Source organism: Megalops cyprinoides, chromosome 12 (genome assembly GCF_013368585.1).
Source record: "Megalops cyprinoides isolate fMegCyp1 chromosome 12, fMegCyp1.pri, whole genome shotgun sequence".
In the NCBI taxonomy this organism is placed as follows: Eukaryota; Metazoa; Chordata; class Actinopteri; order Elopiformes; family Megalopidae; genus Megalops; species Megalops cyprinoides.
This window is the reverse complement of record NC_050594.1, coordinates 35087343-35110521: the sequence shown is the minus strand read 5'-3', so window position 1 is coordinate 35110521 and position 23179 is coordinate 35087343. Positions and strand designations below refer to the sequence as shown.

At 40.6% G+C, this 23179-nt stretch overlaps 1 protein-coding gene across 1 annotated transcript in view; it reads right to left on the bottom strand.

Moving 5' to 3' along the window:
* The window catches only part of LOC118787344 (neuronal PAS domain-containing protein 3), a 272979-nt gene that overhangs the window by 121670 nt on the left and 128130 nt on the right, over positions 1–23179 (bottom strand). Inside the window, 1 exon segment of the mRNA XM_036542873.1 lies at positions 12165–12247. Coding sequence (XP_036398766.1) covers positions 12165–12247 — 83 coding nt within the window.

The window sequence follows — 23179 nt, the reverse complement described above, 5'->3', positions numbered from 1 at the left end:
CTGGGCAGTTGCCAATAGGAACACAAAGAGATTAAACAAAAAGATCAAACGGCCAGTAGATAAACTATCCAATAGACATATAAATCACAGTTTATATAAATAATAACCTTTCCAACAGACATATAAATCACATCAATTAAAGATATACCACTGTACAATAGCTATAACAACACAGCTTACCATATTACACAGCCTACTCTGATAATTAGAAAAAACAACATAGGAAGTAGAACAGAGCAATAGCAGAGAAGCTCCACCTGCTTAAGTGAAAGCTGGCACACGGAGATGGGAGGATAGAGGTCTGTGATTAATCAGAAAATAACACACTGGGGGGACAGGGCAGCTCAATTTTAACTTTAAATGGAAATGTTCAAATGAGATGACTAAAACTGCAGTTCAATGATTCTACATTAAATGGCGACAGTCTAAATTTAGAAATGTTTTACAATTAAGCAATGCCATCTCATGGAAACTATTGTGGGTTTTGTTGGCAGGGTATTTAGTTTAATGGTAGTGACAGAGCTAATTTATGCAAAATCAAGCAAACTGAAGAGAACTGTCTTAACTTTCTGAACACTGTTTGTTGCACACTTTATGTATGTTGCAATTATTGTGCTGTGCGATTAATACATCACCATTATTTTTTACAATTATTTTTCTAATCGTTATTTGTTTTTTAATTAATATAGTTTATTTTTTCTTTTTATTTTCATTATTGTCAATATTAGCATTATTTTTATTACTATCATTTTATTAATGTCATCATCAATATTTTATTTTTTATTATGAGGTTTCCTTTTCTTCTTATTTTCCCTGATAACACTGACATATTTCCATGTAACAAACTAAAAACAGGCTTGCCATTTTGAAGTAGCAGTTGTCTGTTTGTTAGTCTGGTCTAAACTCTGCAGGAGCTTCAATTTCAGTAAAACTGCCAAGCCAAAGTGACTGTCATCCAAAATGGCTTTCTTCCACCATACAATTCATCATTTTTCACAAATGTTTCTTCAGTGTATTTACTTAGCAGACACCTTTATCAAGGGAAACTCACAAAACTGTATTTATTTAAATCCTTAAGTACATCCATAAGTTAATAAAGACGTATTTTACTAAAGCAATTCCACTTACTGTCAGTGCCTTGAAAAATAGTACAACAGTGAGATTCAAACCTAGGACCTCAGTTTCCTGACCACTGGTCCACACTGTCACTTCTTGGAATATTTGTTCTGATCCCAGCTCTGGAGCTAATTCTGACTGACAACTCAACTGGTATTCCAGGGCACGATGGGCTGCTGGCTGGGAGGTTTTGGTAGAAGCCTGCAGCAATCTGGCTCTCCAGGCCTCGTGCTGCTGGGTAAATTGAGGGGGAAGTGGGGCGAAACAAGAGGAGAGGCTGAGAGGAGCTGTTTTGGGAAGGCCTGCATTTCCCTGCCATGCTTACAATTACAGGGAAGGAAGCAGCACCCGAGCCGAGCTCCCACGCGCGGGCTGCATACCAGCTGCCCCAAGTGCTCACTGCGTGATTGCAGTGGCTTCTGGGACACACCACACCAGCTGAGTCCAAGCACAAGGCGACAGAGAGGTGACCGACACCCCATCTCACCAGAGCGAACAGCACCATTTCATTTAGGACAGGGGAGCAGTGCAGTATGCAATCAAGTGGTTACAGGTTCAAATTTTGTGTCATGCACTAGTACTGCACCTTTGAGCAGGGTACTTAACTGAAACACTTCTGTAACATATGGAGCTGTACAGTTGGACACTTTTCAAAATGTGAGTTAAGCAAGTCACCATACAGAGGGGCATCTGCAAAGCCAGTGATTAACAATGAAAAGGATTCATATTCTGCAATATGAAATATATGAAATGGCTGAATATATGAAAGTGAGCATCAATCCAAAAACAAAGGCGACAAAAAAGATTTGTATCAGTTCATTTTATTTGCTTGATCAGGTATAAACTACATTGAAATGTAGTGAACCACCCCTCACAGTTCATGTTTTTATCACAGAGTCCAAGTATTCTTTTAACAAGTCTCCAGACCCTATCGAGACAGACTCAATTCCATTAACCTGGGATTGACAGCATTTCACAACCCATAAATACTTTATTGTGGGGCCCAGTGGTCCCCGCACCACATATATAAACTATCCACCCTAGAAGGGGGTGCCGTGTGTGTGAGTGTGCCTAAGTGTCTACATGTATGCGTGCCCATGTTTGTGAAGGAGGGTAAACTACACTGTAAGTAGGCAGGACAGCAGACGACCACTCTGAAAGCTCTCACAGCCTTTTTCTGTGGACTCCCTCTATACGCCATCTACAGCACACCTTTAACATTAGACACAAAATATCAAGCAGCTCTGTATCGTGGAATTTGCATATTTTGAAGGGTTCCATGAACAACATAGTTTTATTAACCTTACAGCAAACAAGGAAATTGAAAAAAAAAAATAATAAACTGATAGGAAACTCCCCTATCTATGGCAACTTTGTCCATACAAATGCAATATCGCAATGAGAAATTAAACTCTTCCTCAACCACATCATACTGCATAATATGATAAACTCTACCACAATGTGACACAGTATAACAATACATTTTCAGTGTAAAGGCCTTTAAAGGAGAACAGTAGCATTGACTGGAGGTGTTTGTAAGCAATTGCTGCTGGTTTTTGTTACAGCATCAGGTGACAGAAGCGGTAAGAAAGACTCCCCTGCTTAGCATCTCTTTCACATTAGAACCACTTATTAATCCACAAGCTCCCAAGTCATAATGAAATTATTCAACAGGATCAAATTCCTTAGTCGCAACACAATGAGGAACAGCAAAATGAGAGGATTAATTTCCACTGGCGGATTTGCGCTCTGTGTTTGGAGATTGAGGTTAACATTTCCCCATCATTAGAAAGTCAGACGTTCGCTTAAGACAGCTTCGCGCCCTTCCTCCCCTCCCTGTCTCAGCTGAAGTGTTCTCAATATTCATTCTGGTTACAACTAGATGGAAATATAATCCTGAAGAATTCTTTTATTGTGACATGATGTTCCTTTGCATTTTGACTATTTCTTCCCCTCATGGCTTTCAAATGGTCATGTTTTCAAGCCTGCTCGGCCACATGCAGGGGGTAGGAATGTGCCCAACACAGCTGTCAAAAATCACCTTTTTTCCTACTTGCACGACTGTGGGACCATTAGAGCTGGATCTGTTTGGGCAGGTGGTGCTCGGATGGACAGCACAGTGCCCACAGATCAGTTATTCATAAAACCATGCTCCTGACTCCAAATTTCATGGGCATACATATAACTAGGACCTAAATTTCACTGGGCAATGTAATTTTCAATGCCTTAAGTTCAATGAAAAACAAGGTATGGTCTCATTTTATAAAACACAAATACAATTATCAATGTGAAGTATGGTAAAACTAGGCGTGTCAGGGGGTAGATATGAAAATGTACAAGAGGAGCCAAGTCTGTTTGCGGTATACCTGGTGAGGTTTCTGTGCACTTCCTGCTGTACCGGGCTCTCTCGGCACACTCAGAGAGCTGCCGGGAGCTGGGGAGAGAAGGCTCTTTTGGGAAGGTCCCCCATGGTGGCGGCGAGCCTCTTTAAATTCTGCAGGTATTTCAAGGTTGTTATCTATTTCAGATCAACAGCATGGGTCAGAGTTCAGGGCTGGCAGAATCTCCCAACCCTCCGAAGGCCGGTGATTGACAGCAATCAGCATCTCCTCGGCATCACTCAGGGAACAAAGTGAGGGTCAAGACAGCGGGCGATTTCATCTGTCATTTTTAATTATCCAAATGATATTCACAGACAAAACCTTTCCCATCCATCAGGGCATCGCATTACCATAGACAATGTTTGTTTAAAGACTGGCCTATAAAATCAAACAATTATGAATGCAGACAAGCCTTGCTATTGACTGCATAAATAATAAGGAAGGCTGATTTTTTTTTCCAAATTCCCATTGCTAATGAATCGGTGGGTCTGGTAGTAGGGATACGGTAATAAGAATACCCAGACTAATGTTACTTATTGACTTCCTCCTCATATCCCTGCTTCTCCCCATCCACCTGCCCTTGAACACCCCGCCCCGACTCCCACCACTCTGGTAAAGATTTCAAAGTGACATCACGTTGTGTTTCCATAGAAGCGACACAGATGGTTGAATGAGCTGAAATTGTTAGGGCAGTAACGGCCATGTTTGCAGAAAGACAGACAGAGACAAGCCTTTACAGGTACGTTTGCATGCGTGTACACTCTTGAGCAGTCATCTACCATGTGTTAATTTAGCTGTTTTATTTTTTTATTTTGTCATCTACAAAGGGTAAGTGATATTTGTCTGGTTAAGAGAGACTCCTCTGTAATAATATCATATTGACGGCAATGATGAAAGCCGTCTGCTCTAAAGGTGGAGCTGGCGTGCTGCCTCTGTATGACACCCAGCTCTCATTGCTGCCTCCCTCATCTGCTTAATATTCACACCTGCACTGAGGTGACACCTGGACCCAGCTCATAACTGTACATCATTCACCTGTACTCATCTGACACCTGCAGTGCGCTCACATCTGCACCACCATCACATCTGTATTTGTCTGACACCTGCACATAGCCACACCTGCTTGGAGAGTGCACCTGCATCTGCACCGCACGGACATCTGCATCAAGATCACACTTGTGCCCACCTGACACCTGTAGCACGCTACACCTGTATCCATCTGGCACCTGCACATACGCACCTGAGCCACATGCACACCTGCATCAGGATCACACCTGTACTCATCTGGAAGGCAGTTGAGAGGTGTGCACATCTCACCTTCTGTTCCGCTGTCTCCTGCACTCCACCTGGGGAACCCTGCACAGACCTACAGACAGCTTCATCAATGGCTCCTTTTTCCTGGACAAATGTTGCCCAAATGAACTAATCTTTATGGAATGCGGATTTGTTGATTTAAGGGGCTCAGTGCTTAGAATTTGCCATTTGTATCATTTTAAGATCAGTGAATATATGCAAAACCAATCCCAAAAAGGCTCAACCTAACACCTAGACATTGGGATAACACTGGGAACTTCGCTGCAACTAAATGGACACGTTTAGACTCTCCACCAGCACAAACAAGCTGGGTGACATTACTATTTTTACCTCATCAAGCTCCCTTTTCACCCTGTTCACACTTGCACTAATGTCTTCTACTTAAATACTTACCAATGCGGTACTGGACATGTTCTATCTATATAAATGAGAGACTACTTATTTTAGTTCCACAAACATGTTCTTTTGTCTCTGCCTTTTGTGGTGTCTTTTAGTTTCTGAATAGTAATTGCATCTTTCTTATCAGATAAGACATTCAAGCACAATTCCTTTGGGCAACAACATTCCACAGCACAAAATACAAATGCGATCTAATATGTTAATAAAAGAAAGGAAAAGACATGCTAATTGGGTACACATAATGTGTTTGCCGTTTAGAGTGTAAATCACCATTTGAACTGTAATTTTGTGTTATTGCCATATTAAACATTAAATATGTATGCTTTTTAAATGAAGTTCATCTCTACCCAGTGATAATCTCTGCGTCTTTTGCCCCCTCAGTCTCCTTTTGGTGTATACATAAAACACATTGCTAACCACTCTGCCATTATGCTTTGTAAAATGCCCATTTAAAGGCTGTTAGCTCTACAAGCACAGTGTTTTGATGAATTACAAACAGCGGCTGTTAATTACACCAATGTCATACTTTGATAAGTGCATTAATATTGGCCATAAATGGTTAACTGTCAGCGTTCCATTGTGTGAGGCAGGTGGAAGGAGGCTTCATAGAGCCCAAGTGTAGTGTGACATTCTGACTGCATACGTGTGCAGTGGCGACAGCAGGTGGACTCCGCTCAGCGGGGCTGTGAAGGACATTAGAGAACTGCATTGTCCCACTTGCACTACGGCATCAGTGAAGTGCACAGGAACACCAATTCAACTGTCCTGCTATTCAAGCCAAAGTCTAGCACGCTAGAGAAAGACCAGAGACATGACAAAGACATCATTCTAACAGGGCACACTTAGACTGGAACTGCTGAGTCTGTCTGCGTGTTTTGAAAGCCACTTCTGAGATAGGCATCAGAAGTGTGATGGGTGACGGGTCTGTCCAAGGGAAACAGCCACATTTGCAGAGGATTTTTAAATTATTTTTTGGGGGGGGGGGCGGGGGGCTTTCGCTGGACATGCCTGAGCCTGCTCCATGTGGGATATGTAAATCCTGCTCCCGCTATGTTCGGCGAGCTGGTGAACCATAGCGAGAATGCTGCTGACATGTTTGCTTTCAACAGCAAATTAGTAAACGGGATAAACTAACAGGAGGGGGAGGTGGCAGCTCTGGATGAGAGAGAGAGATGTGTGGAGAGCCAGCCTGCAGACACTCTGCTCAAAATCACATTACATCTCTGTTTAAATCACTCCCATAAAATGCAGACATTACACCAGTAGAAAAATAAATAAATAAATAAAGAACAAAAATGCATATGCGAGTTGAGATTATAGTATATTGAAGTCCAATGTCAAAATAATTACTGGTGAAACTTGTACAGTCTCACTATGGTCTGTAAGAATAAAAGTCTGAAGGTATATAGCATAGGTATAAAAGTCTAAAGTAAATGTATCCACCCTGGATCACAAAACTGTCAAATTCAGATTCTTATAATGTCTCTGTATCGTGTCAGAGACAAGAACAGGGTGTTAAGTGTCATGTTTAAGGTGCAACATTAATGGGAGCAGACACTGCAGTGAGAGACTGATCACCATTTCCTCTATTTATGTTAAACCTTGTGCCTAGAATGTGCACTTTCTTCTATTCCTCACGATGTAAGATAAAGATACACTTATTAAGCCATTTTAGCCGTTTTTCTTTTGTGTGAGCATGCTCTTAGAAATGCATCATAAATTATTAACATTAAAATAAATAGTTATATAAGGATTTGCATTAATCACAAATGTGTAGCAAAATGTCATACCGAATGTAACCCTTATAAACATTTATTGTCTGTTTCTCTCACCAACCTCACCAAAGTCACTCCCTGGTTAGTTATTCAGAGAAACAGTCATGAACTGGAACAATCATGCAAGCAAATCAAAAAATGGAAAAATGTTTAAAAAAAATGCAAAAAATTCTTTTTACTTTCAACAGTGCAGTTGTTTATTTAGTTACAGAATTTAACCATCAATGTCAAAAAAGAAGGTAGGTAGGTTATATTTAAATTTAAATTTGTCCATTGGTCAAAACCTCTAATATTGGGTACCTCTATAATTGAGGGTAGATTTTCATTCAATCCTCAAACAACTTCAAATCTTCTAATTTTAATCATTCATTTAGCAGGCTCTAAATGTATGTTTCACTCCATAATTGTACATGTAATGTGCTGTTCTTGTATGCATATTTATATAATTAAAAAAATAATGTGTAGAATTTATTGTTAAATGGTGGATTAAATTTGAAATGTTCAGAATTGTAGCCTGTTTTTCTGATAGCGGGCTAATATCTGCAAGGTCAGCGCTCACTTCCAGAAGTGCAACCTTGTTCATTTCATCACACAGATGCACACGGGCAGTGGAGGTGGGTGTTACAGCCACTCTGGGGGGAATAAATGTAGCCTCTGTGTCCTTTAGGTGACAGGTCACATTCCTAGACTGTTTTGTCTGAGGGGAATAAAAGCACAAAGGGTGGTTTGCAGATTCTCTAATTAATCTGTGACTCTATTTGTCAGAACAACAGACACAATGGATGCCTGACCCTTTGTCAATAGGCTGGGTGATTGACACCAAGGTCCTGCATCTGATTCAGAGTCCTGCCCTCCTTTCACTTCACTGGAGCTTGGGGGGGGGGGGGATTTTGCTCTTTCCTCTATTCTCCCTGATGTTAGCCCCCCTGCCTGAAATTAACTCCTCACATTTGCTGTTTGCACCGAGATGCAATGGCGATTTCTCCAAACCCGCAAATCAACCTGCGATTACAACTTGTGACAGCTGCACACAGACGGGCTGAAAGACTGCGCCTCGCTCCTCCTTGATGTTATGCAAATGCAAACAGCTGTCATTTCTAACGCCGCAGTCTTTTTGGTTTCCGCCAGTGCGGAGATCGAAGGGTTTTTTTTAAGACTGCTTTTTGAAAATAAGCCCCACTATCACACAAGCCTACACACACTGAGAAACAACAAACACGCAAAAAAAAACAAACAAATGCAGAGAGAAAAAAGGCAACTAAAACAAGTGAGGATAAAAAATTTTAGTGCACGACCCTGTGAACCGTGGCGTATTAGGACTCGTTTGGTGTCCCATAACCTCAACGCAACACATCTGTTGATGAAAGCCGGGCTCCTTTTCAGTAGAGCAGGTACCCTGTAATTAAGGCTGTCTGTCCGTCTGCGAGTATCCCTGCTCCTTCATTTGTAAAAGGGAATGTGCTGGATTGCTTATTAATAAAAGCTGCTTCAAGGGCCTTCTTGCATGCCCATCTGATTCAGCAAAGAATACTTATATACTAAATTAAACTTTTCAGCAGTAAAGTGGGGGACAAATGCTAAAACAAACCAACAAAAAAATTCAAAATGTCCTAAAAATAACTATTTTAATTCAAGCAAAATGACCATCACATCTGTTGACAAAAGCTTCACGGAGGCCTTGCACATTATCCTAAACCCTTGGGCAGGCAGAGCCATTGGCAGACACAGGGATGTGTTCTGCACTCACAGGGTTAACGACGTGACCTGGTGTGGGGGGGGGGGGGGTTAAAGGTCACGCTCCGATAGCACCCCTGACCATCCCAATCATCAATATTTACTGTGTTAGGTACACTAGCCCGCTATTCGTAATTACACTTCACCTCTTTGCTGCAATAAAGATGGAGGAGAGCCCCCTTCTTCTCCCCCTCTGCCTGGCCATTTTCCCTTCATAGGCAGCTAAGCTTTTCATTTGCTTTTTTAAAAGTATCTTGGCGCATCTAATTTATTTCATGCAAACTATTAAGCCGGGTGATATAAATGCTATTATTTAGGCGGTAGCTGGGGCTTTTTCACTGATTGCCAGAGGACGTCTCCCATTTCTGTTAATGACCTATTGCTGCTGTCGGATTCAATACAGCCCAGTGACTGTAGAAATGACAACACTCAGCGGGAGATGACAAAACGGTCAACACAAAGCAGTGAGAGCTGTCATTTCCTCCTTGCCGCTGCCGCCATGGCTTCCAGCACTGCTCCGGCCAGGGGACCCCAGAAGCTATTACCGTCCAAGCGCAGGCAGTGAGGGTCCAAGGCTGCGAATCTGCACAGGGGTGACAATGGGTATGGAACAAGCCCCAATCCTTTTTTCAGCAGTGAATGGGCATACAGGCACCCCCCACTCTCATTAACTCCTCGTGTACTGACACAGTCTGCCTGCTTGCTCCTGCCTGCTGCGCTTAGCCTTGATGAGATTTCGCTTCAGCCATAAACCTTCACCAACGGCCCTGTAAATAATGTTTTTCATGAGATGAAAAGAGCAAAAGTGGTCGATGGTCTTAGAAAACACAACATTACTAATTTGGGCCTTTTTCTGTTATTTCTTTCAATCATGGTGGTGGTGGTGGGGTGGGTGAGCTGGCGGGGGTGTTTGTACATAAAAAATGCCGCTTTCCTGGGCATAAAGGCAGCTGCCTCCTGAGATGTACGCATATAAAAACTGCTTAATTGATTATCTTGGGTGGCAAAATGCAGTCGTAAATTTATTCTATGCATTTTGCTGTAAACAAAAGGACATGGAGAGAGTTTTCTATGGAGCCTCTTCCCAGGTCAGGAGGGGTGAGTCTAGTCAAAAGAGTCCAGGGAACAATGGCCACATCCAGGCCAGGACACAAAATGCCGAGGACCCCCTAGCCCCCAGCCGGCCCTGTCTCAGCCCCCCACACACAGGGCTGGATTAACCCTGCCATGCACTCAGCTCTGGGGACAGTCCCTTCCATGACACCTTGTTGCTGGAGGTTTTTTTTTCCTGGTGCTAATATTATTTACAACACGTAAAAATGCAGATGCATAACTCCAAGTGAAAACATTCCATCATCTCCGTCTGGCAGGTCAAAACACTCGCTCACAGATGAGAGGATTGTTTTTTCAGGACATCAGTTTGGGTTCTTAAAACATTCTGAACCTTTCAAAATGCATTGAGCAATTAAAAAAATACAAATGAAACCATTTTAAAACAAAAAATAAGACTCAGATTCCATTCCGTTCTATGTTCCAATTCAAACTTGGTCTATGTACGTCAAACGAGTGTGTGTACGTGTGTGTGTGTGTGTGTGTGTGTGTGTGTGTGTGTGTGTAAGCAAGTGTGCATGTGTGTGTGTATGCATTTGTGATAGGTGCATATGTGTGTGCATATACTGTAAGTGTGCATGCATGTAGAGGGGTACCAAATATTTCCTCTGCTAACTAAATGAATGTACTCCACGGGATTTTTTTTCTTTTGAGATGCAAGGATGGTGGGTCATTTGCTTCAGTTTGGGATAAATCCAGCCCCGCTAGAGACACCCCAGTGGGCCTGGGAAGTGTGGGGAAGAAGAGCAGAACCTAGTGAGAATAGCAGTGAATGCCTGAGTCCCGAGCGCTCAGGTAGAGTGAGTAGAGCAGACCAGCTTTCCTCTTTATTAAGCACTATCAAACACAGTCTAATCTGTCTAAAATTAGCTGGTGAGCTCAACAAGTAATGACTGCCATGCATTCATTATTAGTTCATTTTCCCCAAATCAATCACCAGCCAAGCATGCTTTTTTTAAAATGTCATCCTAAAACTTTTCACAATCAATTAAGCTGAAGATTAATGGGGACAATTTGCCAGGAACAAGTCCTTCCTTGAAAAGGCCACACCTCGACAGAGTTTAGGCCTGGTATTGATGTTAATTATAAATTTCCGCTTTCTTGTCAGACACTTAACCTGTTGCAAGGCCATTTTCACCTGTGGTTTGAGAAAAGCACATTCAGGAAAGTTGGGGATTTTCTTTTCCTCATTTCTGAAACAATTTTATTATTTTTGTTTTTATTTATTCTTTTATAAAGGTGGCTTCAGTGTTCTGCTTATTTCTTTCTTCCATTATTCACACTAGTCAGAAAAAAGTTGGTAACCATGAGAGAAGAGTTCATTTCCTTTGCTCTGACCCTGGAGATCTTGAGTAAACCCACAAAGATGTCACTTACAATTTTGTACATGCCTATTGTAATGCAGAGACAGCAAATACAGCTGTCATTCTGTTCTCCTGAGCTCTTTGGTACCTACGCTAGGAGACTTATTCCTTTCTGCTGCTATACTGTGTAATGATCTACTGGGAAAGTCCTAGTGATATCAAAGCAAGAGATTCAGAAATATCTGAATTAGTCCAAACAAAAGACCAGAATTTGCAATGTGCGTCTTTAAACTTTCAGACAGTCCTTTCAGGCTTGTTACTCTGAAAGGACTGTCTGAAAGTTTACATTGAATGTCTGAGGGAAAAAGGAACTAGACCCTAAAGGAAAAAGTATATCCAGTCTGGCAACAGAGGTCAATAATGTAAAGTTTTGACATACAAATAATGAAAGTGTAAAATAAAAGGCTGTGAAATACTGCCTATTTCTCTGCTGCACTTCAGCATCTGGGTGCATGAACACAAGTTAGTGGGGGAGGGTTACCCAAATGAGAATCATTTGGCCCATTACCACAGACTACCTGATTACCATATGTTGTACAACTACTTTCACACTCCAGTAAACCAAGATCATTTAAAACACATATAAGAGCTCTAATGGCTCCAGTGTGTGAGCAGGGCGAGTCTGAATTCCACCTGCATGAGACTCGGTCCAAAGAAACGTGGGTCAATGAGTCAGGAGGGTGTTTGAGGTCCCCTGCAGATATCACCACACTTGTGTCCTCAGTGCACCCTCTATACAAGGACACAGGAAACGCTTTCCTGCCTATTAAAAGACTCCTGGATCCAGCTGTCTAACAGTCTGAGCTAAATGACTTTAAATGCAGATGGACCGGGGAACACTGGCACAAGCTGGCATTCCAAGCAAGGGGCTGGCCTAAAGCCACTGGAAATAGAGGCTATAAAGCCAACACTCTTTTCTCACAAGGGAGATGCTGGTTGGGGGGGAGGGGGTATAGGGAGGATCACCCTACCTGTAGGATGTGGCTCCCCAGATGTGGCTCAAAGATCTCAGATGCCACCACACTAGGACTCCTCCGGCGCTGAGTCCCTATAGCTGTGGAAAAGGACAGAGAGGAGGCAGATTTTAGACCAGCAGTGGCTACAGCACACAGACATGACACAGGGATTTTGGGTTTCTGAGAAAGAGAATGAGGGTGACCAGTGTCAGACTAAAAGTGGATGCACTGTCCAAACACCCCAATGTAGAGACACATGCAGTTCCAGATGCATGCGTGCACGCACACACAAATTTAGCAAGATTGAGTGTTGAGTGTTGAGGGTAAATTAGTATAAGAATGTGCATTTCACCTAAAATACACAAGATTAGACAAGGCAATACATTTAATTTAATTTTGTTTTTGAACCAAGTCTTGCAGTGCAGCAAGCCATGCTGTGCGGCTCACATGCCTGATACAGCTACATCAAGTGGCCTGCACTGTAAATATAGGAATGTAAACCAATGCCAACACACAGCCAGAAGTTATACAATGCTTTATTCAGTGCCTGCATATTCAATCCACCAAGTAGCACAAAGGCTTGTTTTTAAGTGAGGGATAATATCATGGCATTGATTCCGCCACTGAGTAACCAGAGAACACTGCCCTTAGGGCATTTTTTCAAGACTCCAACTTTAAAGTGGGGAGAAGCACTATGCACCATCCTGTGAAAAAAAATGGCCCGAGGTAATTTCAAACTTAACAGACCTTGTCCCACCAGAGCTCATTACGGTGAATTTTATAACAAAGTGCTCTGTACTTAATTTTCAGAGCTTAGCCAAGCGTTGGGGTAATGTGGCTGCATTAAGTGCAATTAATGATGTAATAAAAGCAGTGGATGGCCATTAAAGACTCTCAAGGACCTGTAGTAAACAGGGCCTCCGCCAAGAGAAGCCTGGGGAGCGGGTGGAGTCAGAGAGCAGGTCTCTGGTGGCCTACAGGCGAGCCACAGCAACAGAGAGAGGGGCTACTGCCTCCCACTGTATTCCCAGCTCCAGCACTGTCACGGTAAACACACTTCCCCCCTCTGGTTATGCTTTAAGCATTTGAAGCTTCTCCTGCCCATAGGCCCAGGGCACCAGCCAAACAACTGGCTAGGGCAGGGCGATATGGCAAAAATATCATATCATAATTTTTTCAGGCAGGATCACAATCCACGATCTTATCACGATTCTTTTTCATGTTGGTTTTTAGGACTATTTTGCAAGTTACTGAACAGTACAGCCAAATTAATTTCCCTACCATAAATCAGCTGTTGTAACAAAAAACTGGACGTTTTGAATTTTGTGTTGAATCTTTTGGCGGCATTTGGAGTACAGGTGTGGAATGGCTGTGTTGGAAAAATATTTGTGGCTGGGTATCTCATACTGTGGATCAACTATTTTGAGCAGCCTTTTGAAACCCTCATTTTCTACAGTTTTTGTGGGAATCATATCCTTGGCCAGGTAAAATGTCACTGCATCAGTTACCTCTTTCCAGCACTTACTTGTCCTGTCATACAGAGTGCCTTTCTCAAATGCCTTTGTTAAGGTGTGTTTTAAACAAACGCAACGCAAAATTTATGAGCGACGAAAGTGCATGAAAAATCAGGAAATGGCAGATCGTGGAGACAGTTTAATCATTCATGATATAATATTTTCATATCGCAGACCCCTACAACTGGCCCTGAAAAAGACAGCACCGGCAGGTGAGCTTGCGGGGTGCTGGAGATGAGTGCCTAATCCAAACCACAAAAAATCCAAAACCACAATATCAACAGCTCTAATACAGGGGTACAAAGCAGCATCGGTCAAGGACACTATATCCTATAACTGATGGGGTCCAACAAAAGCAACAACAAAAAAATCTTTGGCCAAAAACAGCATGGGCCAAACATATACTATCACTTACTATAACAATTCAGCACTGCAGGGTCCAAAAATATCATATATATGAGTCCTACTGAGGGCCTAACACAGATTACTCAGTATCTTATGAGCCAAAATCAGATGGTGTCTGAGTAGTGAGTGATTCGGAAACACACAGACTGAGTTTAAAACACACTGTCACCCAGCCGAGAGGGCAAAGACAGCACGCATACCTCTCAGATAGGCACTTCATGTAGAACATTACAGAAATACAGAAGATCAAAGCACAAGTCAAACCAAGTCCAATTATCCCCCGCTATATTCTGGGCCAGGCTGCGGTGGAAATCATTATTTCTTTCATACAGTTCACCAGCTGTGGGACTTTTCTCTGCGTCTTGAAATAACCTCCTGCATTTCCACAGCTCTGGCTACATGAAATAGTGTGGGTCATATTAAATTTGATCCATGTAAAAATAAACCTCATTTCGCATGGTTCCCTGCCAATGAAAGAGCCCAGCAGAAGAATAGTGATGGTTTTCCTTTATAGAGGCAAAACTCCCTGACCTTCTGGATCTTTTCAAACTGAAATCTGAATGTGGTGAATATTTTATCATAAAGTAGTTAAAATGTCAAACTGGAACCATTCTTGGACACCTCTGGCCACCTTGCTGCCCCTCTGAAAATTCTTACTAACAGGGGGCATTAGAGATTCATAGCGGCGACTTGGGTACAGACGGTTCCCATCAACCTCTGCATGTGTGTCCCACAGCTCAGTGCCCACCCCTCCCCACCTCCACTGCAATGAGTCCATCTCTGCTGCGTGTCCCACTTGGACCCCATGCAGGCCTGCAGTTAGCCAGGGTTACTGTTCCTGCAAGTAGAAGTTCAATACTTTTTCCTCGCCGTTGATATTTGAGCACACACAGAGATGCAAGTAATTGCATATCGATCTCAGATATTTTGCTTTATTAATCTGCTTCATTTCAGCTGCACACAGAAAATGATGTATATACTCAAAGATACTGAAGCACCCAGAAGTTACTGTATTAAGTATCCAGACAGAGTGTTACCATGTGCCACTTTGCACACTAAATTAAAGCATTCACCTCATTTCTTTGCCACGTGTTTATTAGACCACAGCACCCTACATAATTTCTAGTCTTGTTAAGCAGACATAGTAAAATATTCTGAAACCCTGTATTATGTGTGAGCATGATTGATCCTCCTTAAACAGTGAATTTTTTATGTTATTTGTTCACTTGTAAAGATGAAAAAGTAGCTTAAGTGTGGGTACTTTAAAGCCTTCCTTTAAATGTCACCATCTTCACTTGTGCTTGATAAAAAGCATCACAGTAATATGTTGGGAGACTTCATTTTGATGTCACCTTGGTGACCATCCTTAAGAAACACTAGCAGCGCCTGGTAAGTGTGCTGTGATAACATTTGTGTCTCACATATTGAATGATCAGATCATTGGCTCTTCTTGATAACATCTTCAAGATAGACACTTAACATTTTCTTTTTCTAGGTGATTTGCAACTGTATATAAGATTATAATAAAACAGTGTGCAAGACTCACTATGGGAATCTGATGCCAAGAGACACCAAAGAAAGATGATCTGAGTTGCAAACTCATCTTACAAGGAGAGGAAGAGTCTCAGCATACTACTGTAATGACCAACTGCAATAGAGCTCTCAAGTTTAGTCATAACTTCAAGATAGATCAACAATATGATCTCTCCAAGGACATATGTTATATTTCAACATAGGGTAACATCAAATATTATTTTTTTAATGATTGGGGGGGGGGACTGATATGCAACCAATCCTGGAGCAATGACCCCATAAGAGTTCTCCAACTACTGGAATTAAAAACAGAAAAAAACAAACCCAAATCACCCATTTATCAATGACAAGTTTACATTAAATAGAAAACCTAATCTCCTGTCATTCACTCTCTTGTGTTCCACCTCAATGAATAGAACCCATGTCTTTCATCATCAGTGAACAACACAGGATACAGTTGGCTTGGTAGCTTGTTAATATATGCACAGCTACTGTATCTAAGCTATTCTGTTCATGTACAGTACCTGCTCACTAAAGAACTGGAAATAATTTGACAAACCAACATCATCTAAACTGTTGACTAGATAGGCTACATGCATGGATATCTTCAGGTTTATCGCAAACTCCATTAATCAAAAGTAAAGTTATCTGTAAAACAAGCAGTAGCCAACATATATAATAATTTACATTTCTCTCCAAACACTGTGACTTATGTGGAGATCATCAGATGTAACTCACTGTCAGATTCAAAGTGTGGTGCTACAGAACATTTCTATGAAGGCTAATGGCAAGTGAAGGACAACTGTAACTGGCCTGACCAATCATGTTGAATTATTGACTTTATATCCTGTTTATCTTTTCATAAAATACAAATCTTTGCATCTTGGATGTCAAACAATTGCTACTGATAGCAAAAAGGAAGGGGCAAAAATTTATTTTATGTTTACAGGCATTACACTACCCAGGCATTTTTTGTAATATCACACACACACACACACACACACACACACACACACACACACACACACACACACACAAATAACAGACATTTTGTTAGCCAAGCAGTGTTACTCAAAATCCCAAGTCTAACCTTATAGAAGACCACAGGTATAAGACAGGTATTTTTTCTAGCAGTGAGGTCCATATTGTGACAAACTCAGGGTCTTGACTGTACAGACTGAGGCCATGAGGTTCATTAGATCAATACAAATCACAAACTTCACCTCCATTTGAACAAACCAATTCAATAAGTAACCTTTTCCAAATCAGTTTCAATGAGCATACTATGGACCTCAGAGTATGCACTGTTTGTACTGACTGAAAAAAAACTAATGAAAATAGCTAGCTCATTTTTAGTAACCTTTTACATTTCTTTGGTTTTCTCTGTCAGTGACACCTCTTAGACTCATGCAATGCTTTCTTCACCATATTCAGAGCATTGTTTCAAAATGTACTCATGCACATTCGCTACTGTGAAACTTGTTAATTTTATGAAAATTGTTGAAACAATTTTTGTTTTCATTGGTCACCTACTCAAGATAATCATACTTACCATGGTAAATATCATGAGCCTCCATTTTGGTAGACTATAGTGGAAATAAGCCTAGCAGGAATAACAATCAGGTCAAAGTTAACAGTGCCTAACATGGCACACTAACTAGGCTCAGAGGGGGCTAAACAGGAAAATACCACCTGCTCTGGGAAACTATCCAATAGCAGCATTTGTAGAATTATGCCCACTCAAACACTGCTTGAGAAATCATGACAGAAACACAAAGGCAAAGGTCAAAGGCAGGGTACTTCAATACACTGTCTGAAGTGCAGCACATGGAGCACATAAAGTAAAGAAAGTGTGTTTTGAAAACAACTCGTATAACTTTCCCGTCCGACATTCACAGTTTGGCATTGGGAGATTGCCGGTTTAGTATTTACATAACCCCGTAATGCTGCCCTAAGCATACCATTAGCATACTAATACTACATATTATAGCTGTACTAGTACACAGTTAGCAGGTGATTAAGCTAAAGTCCTTATCTGGAGTTACATGTAGTATATGGCTTTTTACCGCCATGAAAACCAATGCGCAAATTACTCAAATAGTAATTTAACATTAATAATTTAATTATATTATAAAAATACTGATGTGTAGTACTGCACTTCATGGACATGATGAGGAACCTCAAATGCATCCTTGAGGAACTGACATAGCATCCTGAAATTTTATGATTATTTATACCATACTGAAGGAGAGATTAATTACCTATTAAAAAGAATCATAATGGTTTGTGTTTCTCAGGACCTGTCCATATTTGAAAAATTCTGATCTGTAAATGATATTGGATAGAGATATTAAAGGAATCAGCAGAGATATATAATCTTGCCAGAAATATGATTTGGACTAATGCAGCTTTCTGTGATGTAATCAATGCCATTCTCATTTTGTGATAATATTAGTTTCCAGTAAAAATATTTAAAGTTTAATGTAGGTGTTCAATAAAGCGACAGCACAAACATCTTTTGGTGCAAGGGTTGTAAAATATGCAGTCTGACTCTCAGAACAGTGGCGATTTCACATTGCATTGTTACTTGAAAGTCAATTTAACTTTCCGTTTTATAAGACGACATCATTGCTATTGTTAATTTATTTCTCATTTAATGGAAAATTGGCAACAGGGCCCCCAGCTGTCATTTTAAATCTGCAATAATTTCTTGTGAAGCTTAGCGTCCTTATTCCCAAGTCCTGGATTAAGGCAGCTAAATGGCAGCTCCTGCTTTACTGAAGCTCAGGGGCAGGTACTGTTACACAAATTGCCAATTCAATTAACAGAGTGTAAATGCTCAACTGGCAGCTGGCACGAAGGACAGCCATTTTGGCAAGTGTCAGTCCTAATTCATCAACCTGTCAAAGCCTCCACTGCCTTGAGCCCTCGGACACTGTCGGCTCCTTAATGGTGCAATTGTAAACTTGTACAATCTAGCCATGGGCAAGCTCCACAGAGTACAAAGCCCCAAACTGACCTCCATACACAGATGTCCTAGCGAGCATCTATTGCACCAAACATTAGAAACACAAATTGCAAAAAAAAATAATAATTTTCAACTGTCTGTTCCCACAGAGCATCCAACACAATAGAACAAAAAAGAATAAAACACCAACTTCCTGCACAAACTGCCACAGACGTCATGCCAGACAAGCAGAGCATTTTTATTTTGTAATGAATATTACCAATTCTGAAAGGAAAGGATTACACACTGTCAGTAATTCTGACACTGAACCACACTAACACATTAGTAATACTGCTGGCACTTTTCATGTCTGCTGAGGTAAGATCATTTCAAGTGTTTGTTTTAGTTCACCGTTAGTCATCCTCTCACCCCCCACTCCACCGGTGGTGATTGTCTCTTGGGTACTCCAGAGGCACTAAGAATTTCAGATTTCCTCTTGTGGTGTCAGTCTATCCTTCTCTATCCCCTCTGCAATTCCCAGTCCCATTACGAGGGGGAACCAGATGTGCATGTGTATCCCAGAGAGGGGATACCCTTCTCTCAGCAGACAGGATTCCTTATGGAAAATGTCTCATTACACGCAAACACACAAACACACACACACACACACACACACACACACACACACGCACATGCACATGCACATACACATACACACACACTCATACCACACACTACACAAATATACACACACACACACACACACACACATACACACACACACACATACACACACACACCTTTGCTTTATGAGTCTTTTCATTAGCATGAGCTGGAAGCAGGCATTGCTGTTTGCATCGCTCAGTGCAAACCAGGCCCTAAAATAATACAAAAACAAGCTGAATAATTTAACAATGTGAAAGGGATGAATATGGTACTTGTGTCAATTCCAGTGGGGGCTGCCTTCTCTCCGGTGCCACTGTGAACTAATTTGCTGTTAAAAATGAAGACATATCGCAGAGCCAAACTGATATCTTCCATTACATGACTGTATTGTACCTTAAAAAAACAACCAACAATTTGTACAGGAGTGTATTCCTAAGTAAATAATTGACCTGCCCATATGCAGATCTTTTATAAAGTAATTTACAAGACCAATGGTTAAAACAGAAGAATGTACAAATCAGACCAAAACTCTGAAATGACCGCTTGGTACTTGCTGCCCTTACCAAAGTGCACTGATTTCTCCTTACAAAATGGAAGCAGCTGTAAACATATTAAATTTGTCACAGGAAATGACTGCTTCTCTGTATGCGTGAGCTTTGGTAAACATGTGTGACCGTGTTCTGGGAATGGTCTGCCCGCAGCTCCTGCCCTGGGTGTGTGCGAGTTCACTTCCAGCTGGAACTTGAGCCCGGTGCACAGGCGGGGCACAGCAGGGAGATGGTGTTGTACTGCAAGCCAGAGAGTTCACAACGTGGGGACATATATGTGGAAACAGATGATCAGCCCCCTTTTTCTGGTAAAAGACAAAGACTAATCAAATAGCTAGTTACATAAGTGAATGCTGTGATGTGAATGGCACATTCTTTATATGGACATCTTTTTGATTGGTCCTCTTCCCTTCAAGTGAATAGAGGACAGGCTCTGCTCCTCCTAATCCTGCATGGTGGCATGCCTTCACCAATGCAATTTAAAGTACTGGGAAATGACAATGCTGTGGACACAGAGCCAAAGGCACCATGTGTGCAGATCAGAAAGATTCACTGACTGATCATTTGCTTGTACATGTATTTCATTACAAAGGCAGCCAAGCACAAACATAAGAAAAGTAAAAAAAATACAAATGGATTTATTTCCTATAAAGATATAAAGCCAGGTTCAAGTATCCATTGGATGTATTGCCTTTCTCTAAAATATTGTAATCAGCCAAGAGAAAAAAGAACTACTGTTACCCAAACACATCCCTTCAAGTCTCATTTTTCCCTTATTAATTCTGTATCATCAGGAAAGAACGGACTCTACAGTATCTTTACCAATGCCAATTAGCAAGAGGCTGCTTTCAAAGTGTGTCCCTTTTTCAACCGTTACTGATAAAATTGCATTCACCACGCCTCTACAAGCAAACAGGCTGACATTCATTTTGTACTTAATTCCATTAAATGTAATCAGTGAGGAGAGGGAGCGCTTGTTAATTACAACTGAGAATTGTTTTGACCTTAAACCATACATACACAAACCAAAACCCTTAGAAATGTGAAAAATATGTAAAATATAACAATAAAAATAAACCTTTCTCATGAGAGACAGAGCAAGGAAGATGTTGTCTCCTTTTAATAATAAAACACAAGGAGATGCATGTGATGACAAATAGATCAGTAAGCATGACTACAAAAGTGCTATAAATTGAGCACCTCATCAACAAAGTCAGAGTAAGCAAAACACTGACAGAGGCCTTTCACAGCAGATGGTTGTGTGAGGTTTGTATGTGTAAAAGCATCAAAAAGCTAATGTACATTTTTCCAGAGTAAAATCTCTCAAGTTTTGAATTACTCCACATATAATATCCACAGGAAAATCACAGCAATGAAAAGAAATTGTTCCTCTAATATGAAAAGGAAGTAGAAGACCATACAGCTCTGAATGCTTTTTTTGGGGAAATAGCAGCCAACAACTGGAATTTACAAGTCTTTAAGTTACATATGTGTTTCACAAAGACATCTTAAAAAGCTGAGAAATAACATATCAAAATAGACTCACAGGGATATTTTTATTTGTATCATTTTAGTTTAAAAAGGATTATGTAAAACACCTTGTAAGCACACACACACACACACACACACACATATATATATGTGTTGAATGAATTTGATGCTTTTTAACATGGGTAGTATTTCCAGGAACAGACATGACAGAGATGTGCCACTTAATTTTGTGCATCAGTGTGATCAATTCTGAGAAATGTATGTCAATGTAAATGTATGTCAAATGTATGTCATTATAAATATAAAAACACTCTACTCTCTAACATTAAACATTAAAAGGAAAAGGAATACTTTATTGTGTTTCATGAAAAGAAAACTAAATCCTGCTAGCTCATATAAAGTAACAGTTTACAAATGTCTTTTGTCCCCTTTCATACAGGCATGGGAGCTATGATTAATACAGATCATTATTTTAATATGCACAAAATTAAGTGGCGCATCTCTGTCATGCTTAGCGTGTTCCTAGAAATATTACCCACGTTAAAAATCATCAAATTCATTCAACTCATGTTCAAAAAAAATCATTTGGGTGACAATTACAAAAGATTTAAAGGAAAAGAATACAATTGTGTTTTAAGTTGGGAGCCTCCCCCCAGGCCCCTCATCCACAGTCCCCCAGCTTCTATAATTCAGTGCTTTTCCCCCTCTGTCCATCAGTTCAGTCCATACCCTTCCTCATGCCTTCACCCAGGAAAGGTCGTTAAATAATTTACTGACCACAGCTAATGATAGGATTTGATCACACAGTGTTTTCACTGGCTCTTTAATAAGTCATAGAGTTGGAGATGGAGGTTGAAACATTTGTTTTAATTAGTTTCTTTTAAGATCTCTCACTGGTTTTAAGTTTTCATGATGGTCTGTTTAATAATCCATGCTCTCCTTTCTGCTCATTTATATCATCAAATTTTAACCGCTCCAATTCTGCACAAAAATCTCCCAGAAACACGTTTATTTTCAACTCTCAAATATATTTGCTTAAGAAAAATATGTATGTAAAAACAGTGTATTATTTCTAATTTGAGACATTTACCAGATCTTCCTTTCTTATATCAGATGTGCCAGTTTTTTAACCTTATAAAACAACTTGATAAAGGTTTATTTCTTATTTCTCTCCACAGCTGGCTGTGAACTATTGCACATGTTGACAGATATCTGACCTGTTAAGGTCAAAAACATTTTCTTTTTGCTTTTTTATTTTCTTCTTGTAAGCTTGAGTCAAATTGCGTATCATTGAGATCTCTTCAAACCTTAACTGCACCCACACTGACTGTGCTGCTTTAAAGTCCTGTGTTAACTTTGCAGACAATTTTTATGAAACAGGAAATTCACAACTGTATTTGCTGTTGTGAGAAACATGAGATCAGAGATAACAGTAGCTGCAAAGCTGGGATTGGCCTTACACAGCCAGTCCAGCATGCCGTGACTCAACAAAGCCCAACACAGCACAACAGACCGCAGCACTGAGGCCTGAGTGCATCAACATATTTGGCAGCAGTTCAAAGACATAGATTTTTAAAAAAAAATTTTAGCAGTTTGAAAAGTACCAAAAGTTTTCCATTTGAATTAAATATGAGCGATGATACAAACACAAAACAATACAAGCTGGCTGTAAGGGTGACCTTTTCTCTGCCTGAGGATAATAAAACCTAATTAAGGACCACTTCCAGACGGCTGCTATGACCTATAGGATGCTCTGAAAATGGAGGTATTAGAGAACCCCACCAAAGCTTTTGAGAGTGACTCACTTCTTTAATGTGCTAATAATAATAATAATCATAATCATAAAATAAGCCCACTGATTAGCTGAGCAGTGGGTTGTGTCAGGCTAAGACTGTATCTCAGTTCTATAAGAGAGGGGACAAATAC